A 12,744-nucleotide genomic window follows, 5' to 3' on the forward strand; every position below is an offset into this window, starting at 1 on the left:
ACTGAACAGTTATTACCCATTTGCACGGAAGACAATGAAATGGTGGAAAAAGGTCTTCTTCCATTTGTTCCTTATGTCAGTTGTGAATGGTTTCATTCTATATAAAGAGATCTCAAAATCAAAGATATCTCTTGTGGATTACATGAGAGTGATCAGTTCACGGTTAGCAGCTAAAGGAGACATCTCAAGGCTGGAACCTACTCCCTCCCCCAGTGTTGACAGGACTTTTGCTCGCCATTTTCCAGAAAAGGTTCCTCCAACGAACAATAAAGTGAATGCTACACGTTATTGCAAGGTATGCTCAGACAGGGGCAAGAAGGAAAGTGGTAAACGCGTCAGAAAAGAGAGTAGATGGTGGTGCAAGGAGTGTAAAGTAGGACTGTGTATAGTCCAATGTTTTCAGGACTACCATACGAAAACAAACTATTCCTAAATAGGTAATATTTTATTCCACTGCATTTGTGTTTATTTGTGACTTAAGTAGTCGCATTAAATGATTATTTTTTATTGTTTGAGCAAGATAATTGGTATAAACTCAATGTAAAAAATATTTTCCGTACTATTTTTTCATGTTTTTTATAAGACTAGTACAATTAAATTACTTCAGATATTCACTTGTTGATTAACATCTTCATTTTGGATAGTTGATACCTTCATTCGGTACAAAAATCAGGCATGTAATATGTTTCACTGTTCCATAATAACGTGTTAAAAATTAGCAAAAAGACCCAGTTCACAGCCAGGATCCATGTTACAATATGGCAGTGTTGAAAGTGTTAAGGAATCGCAGCTTAAAATACAGGGTGATAAGTTGACATATTCTGGCGGGCGCACCCTCGTATGTTGCGCACAGTCGAAGTTAGTAAGGGGAAGGTAAACCATACAGCAGTAACATAAACAGTTGTAAGTTCTTTACTTTCCAAATTATGAAAGGTGGTGTTGAAACTGACAGCTATGTTGGGTCATACCCTTGTTGAAAACAAAGTAGACGTTTACATGAAAATGATACACCATGGTTCTGATATCTTGACATATGCGCGCGCGCGTGCGCACTCTCTCTCAACCGTACCTGATTACTAGGGACTGGAAAAATGAGCATTTATTTAAAAAAAAATCAAAGCAAGCACTTGTAGCATTCTTTTTTTATGAAATTGAATGATATGAGGACACGAGACAATACTGCTCAAATTAAAGTGTTATGAGAAGTTTTGCATTGCTTTCTTTCAAGTTGCACCTTCTGTCTGTAGTCACTACACCATAATGTCATAAAAACATGCTCACTGTCAACCTTGTTTGTTGGGGTCTACAATAAATCGAAACAAAATTTAGCAAATGCAGACAACTCTGACTGCAACCCAGTTAATGCAAGTATATCACATTTCCTATTTTCCTTCAATTGATTTTGAATTACGTCTCTGGGAGAACTGTAGTAAAACCAGGTTCCCTTTAGAGTTATTCAAGATGAAATTTTTAGGTTACAAAATTTAAGAAATTGGAACAAAATTATTAAGGTTAGGGTCTTCAACTTTCAAAGTCTTTAGCTTGCTTTTCAAAGAATGAGCTGTTTTGATGAGTATGTCTTTGTATACAGCTTGCTCTAACGGAATGAAATTTACCAAGGCATTGTTAATTGCTGCAGAATAATTCCCCTCACAAATTGCAGAAAAATTTACCTCAAGGTTATGAAGTTTGTGGTACAGCAAATGAGACTCCGTAAGGACCTCAACCATCTTAACTGCATGATGCTTGACAAAGACCCTATGTGAATGAATTCTATTAACTTTTCAGTCAGTGAGGTACTTAATTACACAGTTGTTAAAAGCTTTCATATCGGACGACTTGAAAAATGTGACAATGTCTTGAAAGTATCCAATTAATTGAAGATATCCATTTAAATAGAACACTGCATGAAACCGGCTGTTTCACAGAACAGGGCCCTACATTGGGTCTATTGTTGCCTTGGGCGCGTTTATAAACTAGCAGTCAGAATGGATTACTAACCATATCTCTTGCTCACAGTGTGGCCCCGAGGATGGTTAGTATATCAGGGGCATGAGCTATGCTACCCTCGTAGCAGAGCAAGTCATGGCTATGCGGGTCAGTCTGAAATGAGCAGTGTGTCTGCGGTGTTTTCTTGGGCAGCTTAATGGTAATCGTGGCAGTACTGTTCATACTATCCTTGTAGTAGTCGTCCATCCCTGAAGCAACATATCTGAAATTCATTTTTAATGCTTCATGTTCGCATATTCACAATATCTGCATGGGGAGAAAAGAAAGAACAAGTAGGCTGTGACTGAGAAGTTTAAGTCTCACGTACATTTTGACTGCAAATACCAGCTAAAAGATAAAGCATGAAGTATTGTCATACTGCACCCGTACAGTTGGTGGCATGGATCTTCGCACTCAGTCTTTCACAGGTCCTTTTTACCAGCAAGATCAGTTTGAAGTTGTTAAACACCACAGCTAGCTAAAAGTGTCCTGATGTGGATGAAATAGAGTTTCTTATATCTCCAAGTTGATTGATACTTAAAAATATCATAAAAACCTGATGGTATTAGGAATCCTATTGGGCGACTAATATCGACCTCATGAATTTAATTTATTTGAATAATTCTAATGAGTTCATATGTGATGGCTTATTCTAAACTTAATATTATATGATGTACTAGATGGTTGTATCTAATCATGATCGTCATTCCCAGTTGGCATATATTCATGATATTGAAGATAAGTTACAGATTAGTAGATGTCATATCGCTATATATGATCATGGATGGTTAAATATATCTATTTTACATTGAAAACAATAGAGACATTCTGGTTGTTCATATTTTATTCAATAAAAATCCGTACACTATTACTTCGACAAAACCAAAGAATAAAGATAAATTGAAAATTATAAAATGAAAATGTTAAATTAGGAATTATCATGACAACACTCAAACCTGTAAATGAAATTAATATTTGAGTTGCTCCCGTAAAATAGGGATTGATGGTTATTTAACATAAGTCTATCTCAACGTAATGCAGTGCAAAATAAATTTCATTTATTGAGAATCAGTTATTTCGTTATACGAACGCTAGTTTACATCAATTTTTAATTTACTCTTTCTTTCAATTACTATCAATGAATCCTATAATGTCTGTTAAAATTTATTTGATTATAATTATCTCGTCATAGGAATGTGAGCTTCTCGAGATTTGTAATTATTCGATTATATATCTTAATTATCGAATCACATAAATTTTCATTATTCAGACTTATTTCCTTGACAAGATCCTATCTAATAATGTTCTTCACGCAGTGAAAATGAAATGAAATGAAATGAAACTGAATCTAATCCATCCTATTCTAAATAAATATTTTCCCTGAGGACATCCATACTCGTAAAAGATCAAACACACAATAATACACGCACATATCTATGACGATCTATCTCCCTAATGAAACAATTAAATAAAATGATAATTAAAACATGAGATAAGAACAAGAAAGTAAAATCATATTCAACGAATGAAATAAATAAATAAATAACACAACATATCTCTTAATCATGCTACGACTTAATAAATGACGACAATTAAGTTATAATTAAATAAATAGTAGATGTCACTGTAGTTTAATGCACTAAGCCTCATCTCAATAAAATAACGTAATTCAAATATAATGGTGGCAATCAAATAGTGTGTCATCCACATAAAGATATGGGATTAATAAATAAATAACTCTATATTTGGATTGATGGTAGTTTATAGATGATAATCATGACCTCGATTCCGTCAGTATACTATTTAACATATATAGAAATTACCTAAGAGTGCACATGCATGTGGCCGCTGTAGAGCGGAGCATGAATGTTATATATGGGAAAACTCCTTCCAATATGATGCATATACGTATCAAAGTACATGTCATGTAAAACAGGGATTCGATTGAGGAATATCAGCTATTCAGGATTAACTAAAACATGTCATAAATTCAAGAACATCTCTGAAATAACGCACTGGCTGTCCCAAAGTCCTCTTGGACAGAGAGTATGAGTGATTGTGAAACAAATAAGTCTCTACTGATAACTCCATACAACTCTAACACAGTGGTATGTTCGAATCATTACCGTATAGTATTTAGCTATCCAAGTATAAAATGCAAGATGTTCCTAAAATATTCGTCTTCTCAACCCATATCGCCATTCGATGTTGGCTGTCATCAGGGTGATTTGCTGTTTATTTTCTGCAACTTGCAACAAAGTGGAGGTGCTGGTTACATACCAGTCATGTGGTTTCTTAACCAAGATATCAATCTTTTTCCTTGGTTTCTTTTTTCAATTTTACCGTAGATGCTTATTTGAACGAGCTGGTACCGTTTGTTCCTCATATTCAAAATACTCTAGTTTTCTCTTCTTTTTTTTTTTGTCATTGAAGTATGTCACTGTTGTGTACTTGATCCACCAATGATATGTTTAGCAGGCGTATGTTGCACCACATCTCAAAAGATTCTCATCTTTTGCTGGAACTAGTTGTGAGGGTCCAGACGTCCATACTGTATAGCAATACTGAGAACATGTAGCACTGAAGAATAAGGGGACAAAGACATATGTTAAATTTCCTACGGCAAGAGGATTATGGACATTTTTTTAGATGCAGCGCCTGCCTGTTCAATCGGAGATCTTATTTCTGTTGAATTGTCCCACTTGTGATTAAGTAAACAGCCAAGACAGTAGAAGCGGTTAACTTGTTCTAATATTTTACCAGAAACTGTCAGGTTAAAAGAGGGAATGGCGTATCTGTTCACACTGTTTAGTTACAAATCAGCAGATGCACTGCATTGTTCTTCCCATTTCAGCAGCGCTTGTTACAAGTAGAACCATGTCTTGTTTGTTGTCTTTCCATTTAATACACGTTCCCAGTTAACACACTATTAACATGCGATCCTTTGAAGAGCATTTTCTCAGGATTTTACCACAATTCGTAAGTCTTTTATCCAAGCCGATATTATGGATATGCATCAGTGTCCCATGTTTCACACCATCTAATGCTTTTGCAAAATGCAGTAATGATTATAGACTGAGTTTTTTCATATAAGTGGTAGGATAACATGTTATTACATAGGTACACTACTACACTGGAATAAAACTGCTCGACTTGCTAAAAGAGAAATTACCAGCCTGACACAACTTGAGGTCATCATAAGTTTGATTTAAATAGGTCTGATTCTTAAGATCTGAATCTAAGCTATATTTAATAGAGATAATAATAATAATAATAATAATAATAATAATAATAATAATAATAATAATAATAATAATAAACAAAAATAAAAAGTCATTCCCGCTATAGATTTTAAGGGATATCAAGGTGTCAGAATTTCAGAGTTCTGACTTTCAGGAGTTCAAAGTGCCAGAAGCCAAGACAGAGTTATCTTATTTAGAACTTTAAAACAAGAGAAATGCTTGTTTTGCATATAATTAGCCCGTTTAAGAAGCAGTATGTATATATTCATTCAACTTTGCTAATCGGCCAACTAGGGACCACTATAAGCCTCACTTTACATTCTGGCATTTGTTCATTTTTAGCTTGATCCACATCGTCTTCATTAACTCTCTGTGTTTAGCACGACATTCTTCTGTCCATTTAGCACCAGTTGCCCGTTTTTCGTCCCGGAAAATCCCAAAAGTCTTGATGGCTACTCTGAAAAAATTTCGGTCTTGTGCATCTTCTGCTTGTAGGCCCACTTCTTTAAGATCTTTCTTAACATTAATGTACCATGGCATTGCCGTTTTTTGTTTTGAGTCAAATATACTGAAGATACGTTTTGTCCATCGAGAGTCGATCATCCGTCGTATATGACCGTAGAAGCGAACTCTGCCTTTACGCATTGTGTCCATGATCTTCTCTATCTTAAGGCTGGTCTCCACTGATTAACGCTTAACACCAACATGTTAAATGTAACATGTTACAATTGACATGTATATTGTGATTGTGTCTTCCAATTGACTTTGCATGTTAACTCAGAATGTTGAGTTTAACACTTTTAACATGTTAGCGTGTTTTCTGCTCCAAGTGAAAAACATGTCAAGTCAATTCGTTGTTCGTGAGATGTTGGCACAGCAATACAGTAGAGTATTGCAAAAATATCAGAAGTCGGGTGCGGGAGCGGACCAAGTTTATACTTCAAAGTGGTTTGCTTTTGAAGCATTGAGCAGGATGAGGGGAGGAAATGTGTCTAATAAAACTGCATTTCTTAGTCATAACAAGAGGCAACAGTGGCAATAACAAAGGGCCATTGTCCATATTTGAAAATACTAGACCACCTAAATGTATTGCCACAAATTGATATGATGAACTACTTAGGGTCTATATATAAACAAAGAAAGTCAAGTTAACATGTTTATTAAGTGTAGACACAATGTTAAATGAAACGGTATTCAACATTTAACATTGAACACGTTGATGGTGTCGCCAGTTAACATTTAACATTTTTAACATTTAACATGTTGTTGTTGGAGTATATTTCTTGCCTGGATTTTCTAATGTTGATGCCATTTTTGTAGTTTGGACCAAGTATGGGGTGTAGGATTCCTCTCTAAATCCACAAGCAAACATTTCTCAGACAGGATAAGGCATTCAGATGCATACAGCGATACTGTTTTGATGACAGTGTTGTAGTGACAAATTTTTGTGTTCAGGGAAAAGCACTTTTTGGTGTATGTGTTCTGGGTGGTTTGGAAAGCGACTTCCATTTTCTTCTATCGAGAGAGAGTGATAGAGAGAGAGAGTGGGTGGGTGGATGGATGGATTTTATACCAGTCTACCAGCCTTTCCTGTTCTGAATTCTCTTTCATAAGAAAGAGCGAGATATTTCTCCAAATGTATTTTTAAATTGTTCTTTTCTCATTGTCTTTGCCTTTCATGTTGCATTTTATTTTAAGGAAATTTTTCTTTTAACCACAGTACTGTTATTCGAGTTGCAGATTATAATCTATATTTTTATTTCAATTTATCTCCACGAAATTTTGTTTTTACCTTTTGCAGATGATGTTGTCTGCCTGCAGTGCTTATTTTGAGGAGTTGTTGAGTCAAAATCCATGTCAGCATCCGATTGTATTGATGAAAGATCTAAGGTACTGGGAAGTGCAAGCTCTTGTGGACTTCATGTATCGTGGAGAAGTAAATGTTGGACAAGACAAATTACCCTCCCTTCTTGCTGCTGCTGAGGCACTTCAGATTAAAGGTAAAGCTGTTTGTTGTTAGACAAATGAATTATAATATACTTCATTTCACATATTTATTTAACTACTAATGAAAAATGATTGAAAAAGGCTAATGAACGGTTTTTACTCTTGTATTGTACACAGTTTTTATTTTTGATGGTGATCAAAGTCAAATCGGGAGTAGTAGTGTGTATAGTCCACCGGGAATTTTTCTATTTTGTGCTGCATTTATGTTCGTAACTTCTCTGTAATAATTTTCAATTCACCCTAAATAAGTTCATTAGAGTGAATCTGGTTGGCACATTTTTGTGTAGGCTGAAAGTGATGTCTTATTAAGGAAACCATGCTGAACAAAATTGAGAAATAGTACGGTGCTCTTGAGCTTAGGGTTGAAAGAAAGTATTATAGTAAGTAACATAGAACTGATGTTTAATAAAATAATAATGAAATTACATTTGTTCAATATCAACAACCTTGCAAACAATTTGGAAATGTGTGGCATAAGTACGCTGTTGTTGTTGTTGTTGTTGTTGTTGTTTGAGTCATCACTCCATAGACTGGTTTGATGCAGCTCTCCATGCACCCTGTCCTGTGCTAACCTTTTCATTTCTACGTAACTATTGCATCCTACATCTGTTCTAATCTGCTTGTCATATTCATACCTGCTTGTCATATTCATACCTTGGTCTACCCCTACCATTCTTACCACCTACACTTCCTTCAAAATCGAACTGAAGAAGTCCTAGGTGTCTTTAGATGTGTTCTATCATTCTATCTCTTCTTCTCGTCAAATTTAGCCAAATCGATCTCCTCTCGCCAATTCGATTCAGCATCTCTTGATTCGTGATTCGATCTATCCATCTCACCTTCAACATTCTTCTGTAACACCACATTTCAAAAGCTTCTATTCTCTTTCTGAGCTAGTTATCGTCCATGTTTCACTTCCATATAACGCCGCGCTCCACACGAGTCTTCAAAAACATCCTTCTAATTCCTATATCAATGTTTGAAGTGAGCAAATTTCTTTTAAGAAAGCTCTTCCTTGCTTGTTCTAGTCTGCATTTTATGTCCTCCTTACTTTTGCCATCGTTAGTTATTTTACTACCCAAGTAACAGTATTCATCTACTTCCTATAAGACTTCATTTCCTAATCTAATATTTCCTGCATCACCTGCCTTCGTTCGACTGCACTCCATTACTTTTGTTTTGGACTTATTTTCATTTTCTACTCCTTACCCAAGACTTTATCCATACCATTCAGCGCCAGTATCCAGTAATCGGGAGATAGGGGTTTCGAGCCCCTCTGTCGGCAGCCCTGAAGATGGTTTTGCGTGTTTTCCCATTTTCACACCAGACAAATGCCAGGGCTCTGCCTTAATTAAGGCCACGGCCGCTTCCTTCCAGTTCCTAGGCCTATCCTATCCCATTATCGCCATAAGACCTATCTGTGTCGGTGCGACGTAAAGCAAATAGCAAAAAAAAATACCATTCAGCAGCTTCTCAAGAATTTCTGCAGTCTCAGATAAAATAACAATATCATCGGCAAATCTCAAGGTTTTGATTTGCTCTCCTTGGATTGTGATTCCCTTTCGAAATTCCTTTTTGATTTCCTTTACTGCCTGTTCTATGTAAACATTGAAAAGGAGGGGGACAAACTGCAGCCTTGCCTCACTCCTTTCTGGATTACAGCTTATTTTTCAAAGCCCTCGATTCTTATCACTGCAGACTGGTTTTTATACAGATTGTAGATAATTCTTCGTTCTCGGTATCTGATCCCAATCATCTTCAGAATCTTGCATAGCTTGGTCCAATCAACATTATCGAATGCTTTTTCTAGATCTACGAATGCCATGTACTTGGGCTTGTCCTTCTTGATTCGATCCTCTAAGATCAGACGTAAAGTCAGGATTGCTTCACGTGTTCCTACATTTCTTCTGTAGCCAAATTGATCTTCTCCGAACTCAGCTTCTACTTGTTTTTCCATTCTTCTGTAAATAATACATGTTACAATTGTGCAGGCATGAGATACTAAACTAATGGTGCGGTAGTTTTCACCCTTGTCAGCACCGGCTTTCTTGGGAATAGGTATAACAATATTCTGCCGAAAATTGGATGGGACTTCTCCTGTCTTGTACATCTTAAGGGGCCCATAGACATGCAATATTATTGTGCAATATCGGGGTTTGTGCAATATAATTGATAGTGTGTATTTAATATTGAAGAGTTGTGCAATATATTGTACGAAATCAAAAAAGTTTGAAATATATTGTGCAAATCGCAAAATACTGTGTCATGTATTGGCAATATTGTGCAATATCCCGCCCTGCCGCCAATTGTTATCAACAAGTGGGGGAAAACGTATTGTGATGGCAGACAAACAGGAGGTGAAAAATTACTTAATTTAATTTCCGGGTTGAACCGTGTTATACTAGTCTGCACATCACGTACAGTACAACACGGTTCAACCCGGAAATTAAATTAAATAATTCTTCACACCGTGGAAGCTTCACTTCTAAGATAGGAGGTGAAAAAGTTTATTTTGGAGCTTATCAGAGTGTAGCATGGCCTTCCGGCTCTATGGGACGTTAAAAGCAAAGATTACAGTAATCGCGTTAAAAAGGTGAACAGATCGAGGAACTTATTGAGAAATATCGCGAAAAATATCCGAACGGCGACAAGCAGGAAGGTATTTAAAAAAAATCAGTTCTCTGTGAACAAATTTCCGGAAGGAAGTGAAGCGTTTTCCAGATACAAAAAAAGAGTGTTCACCAAACAAAACACCGGCATGGACTGACTATATATTGCCACGCATATTGCACGTCTGTGACCGCTTTGCACAATATATTGCACAACCAGCAATATTATCTCCACACGATTCTATTATTGCACAAACCCGCTTGTTGTGCAATAATATTGTACGTCTGTGGGCAGCTAACAATATATTGTACAATCCATTTTGCGCAATAATATTGCACGTCTATGGGCCCCTTTACACACTAAATGGAATAACCTTGCCATGCTGGTTTCTCCTAAGGCAGTCAGTAATTCAGAGGGAATGTCATCAATTCCAGGTGCCTTGTTCCTATTTAGGTCACTCACAGCTCTGTCAAACTCTGACCTCAAAATTGGGTCTCCCATTTCATCAGCATCAACAGCCTCTTCATGTTCCAGTACCAAATTATCTACACCTTTACCTTTATACAACTGTTGGGTATGTTCCTGCCATCTTTCTGCTTTGTCTTCCCTAGAAGTGGCTTTTCATCTGAGCTCTTAATATTTATTCACCTAGCTTTCCTTTCTCCAAAAGGTTTCCTTGATTTTCCTGTATGCATCATCTACCATTCCCAGGACTATGCAACCTTCAACATCCTTGCACTTCTCCTTCAGCCATTCTTCCTTAGCTGCCTTGCACTTTCTATCCACTTGATTCTTTAATATCCTGTATTTCTGCCCTCTTCATTTCTAGCATTCTTGTATTTTCATCGTTCATCAATCAGGTCTAGTATCTCCTGAGTTACCCATTGATTCTTTGTTGAGCTTTTCTTTCTTCCTTCCTTCCTTCCTTCCTTCCTTCCTAACATTTCTTCAGCAGCCCTACTGACTTCAGTTTTCATGACTATCCACTCTTCCTCTATTGTGTTTCCTTCAGCCTCTTAATTTAGCTCTTGTGCAACATGTTCCTTGAAACAATCCCTCGCACTCTTTTCTTTCAACTTGTCTAGATCCTATCTTTTTGCATTCTTTCCTTTCTTCAGTTTCTTCAACTTCAGATGGCATTTCATGACCAACAAGTTGTGGTCAGAGTCCACGTCTGCTCCTGGGAAAGTTTTGCAATCCAACACCTGGTTTCTGAATCTCTGGCTAATCATAATGAAGTCTATTTGATACCTTCCTGTGTCTCCAGGTCTCATCCACGTATACAGCCGTCGTTTGTGGGGTTTGAACCAAGTATTGGCAAGGACTAAATTATGATCAGTGCAGAATTCAACCAGCCGACTTCCTCTGTCGTTCCTTTGTCCCAGTCCAAATTCTCCTATTGTATTACCTTCTCTTCCTTGGCCTACCACTGCATTCCAGTCTCCCATCACAATTAGATTCTCGTCACCTTTTACATATTGTATTAAATCTTCTATCTGTTCATATATTCTTTGGATTTCCTCATCCGCTGCACTATTGTGGTGGACATTGGTTTGGTGTCTATCTTGACGACAATAATTCTTTCACTAGGCTGGTCGTAGTAGCTTACCTGCTGCCCTATTTTCTTATTAAACCAACTCCTGCATTTCCCCTGTTTGATTTTGTGTTGATAATTCGGTAGTCGCCTGACCAAAAATCCTTTTCTTCCTGCCAATGTACTTCACTTATACCAACTACATCTAACTTTAGTCTATCCATCTCCCTTTCAGGTTCTCTAACCTACCACAACGATTCAAACTTCTAACATACCACACTCCGATTCGCAGAATGTCGGTATCCATCTTCCTGATTATCGCCCCCTCTCGTGTTATCACCACCCGGAGTTCAAATGGGGAACTAGTTTACCTCCGGAATATTTTACCTGGGAGGAAGCCATCATCAGTACATCATTCATATAGAGAGAGCTGCATGTCCTCGGGATTTAGTTACGGCTGTAGTTTCCCGTTGCTTTCTGCCGTGTAGCAGTATCAACATAGCTAAGCCATGTTGAGTATTATTACAAGGCCGTGCCAGTCAAGGCATAAGTATAATTCTCTATATTTCACATGTTCTACAATGTTGAACAGAATTAAAATAACTTGTGTTTAAACATGGTCATCTTCTGTACAGTAAAACCAGGGGCCTATTCCACGAACGAACTTTGCAACTTTTCACTTTGCACTTTGCACTTTTCAGTTCAGATTTTGTTCCACCATTGCTTTTCAGATTTAGCTTGCAAAGTGAAAAGTGAAAAGTTAGAAATCTTTTCACTTTTCAAGCCTGTTATGTTCCTCCATTGGTACAGAAATGCTAAGTGCAAAGTAATGAAGTGAAAAGTTTTCATAAATCTTGCAATTAACAAGTATGTACATTAGTTTCTCGGCGTAGAATTTGGTTTAGTGATATAAACACGTCACGACGCGAGCTTTTGTTAGCATCAAGTGAGGACAGTGATGAAGAATCCAATAATAGAACGTACAAATAAAGGATTAATTTTCATAACCTCACTTCGACGTAATATCGCGAGTGATTTCGTATTATCCCAACAGAGGCTGACTATATTCTTGAAATGATCGGTCATTTATTGAAACATAAAGAAGTAAATTCCTTTCCAAAAAAGAACATTTTTTAGTAAATGGTGCCCAGCTGTACTGTGTAACAGCAATGCATGGGACATCAACATCAATTATTTGCAGAACTGTTACCAAAGTCGTAGATGTTATAGTAAATGTAATATTTCCTAACAGTACGTTGGCCTGATAATCCACTTAATGTAGTGACGGGATTTCTAATGAAGGGTGAATGTCTTTCTGTGTGTATATGTGTTGACGGTACTCTCATTAACATTGATGTGTGT

At 36.9% G+C, this 12,744-nt stretch overlaps 1 protein-coding gene across 1 annotated transcript in view; it reads left to right on the forward strand.

Moving 5' to 3' along the window:
* Positions 1 to 12,744, forward strand: part of LOC136856797 (protein bric-a-brac 2) — a 673,104-nt gene that overhangs the window by 568,021 nt on the left and 92,339 nt on the right. The window contains exon 5 of the mRNA XM_068224964.1: positions 7,033 to 7,231. Coding sequence (XP_068081065.1) covers positions 7,033 to 7,231 — 199 coding nt within the window. The remainder of the gene's footprint in view (positions 1 to 7,032; positions 7,232 to 12,744) is intronic.

The sequence above is a fragment of the Anabrus simplex genome, chromosome 1 (assembly GCF_040414725.1).
Source record: "Anabrus simplex isolate iqAnaSimp1 chromosome 1, ASM4041472v1, whole genome shotgun sequence".
Classification (NCBI taxonomy): Eukaryota; Metazoa; Arthropoda; class Insecta; order Orthoptera; family Tettigoniidae; genus Anabrus; species Anabrus simplex.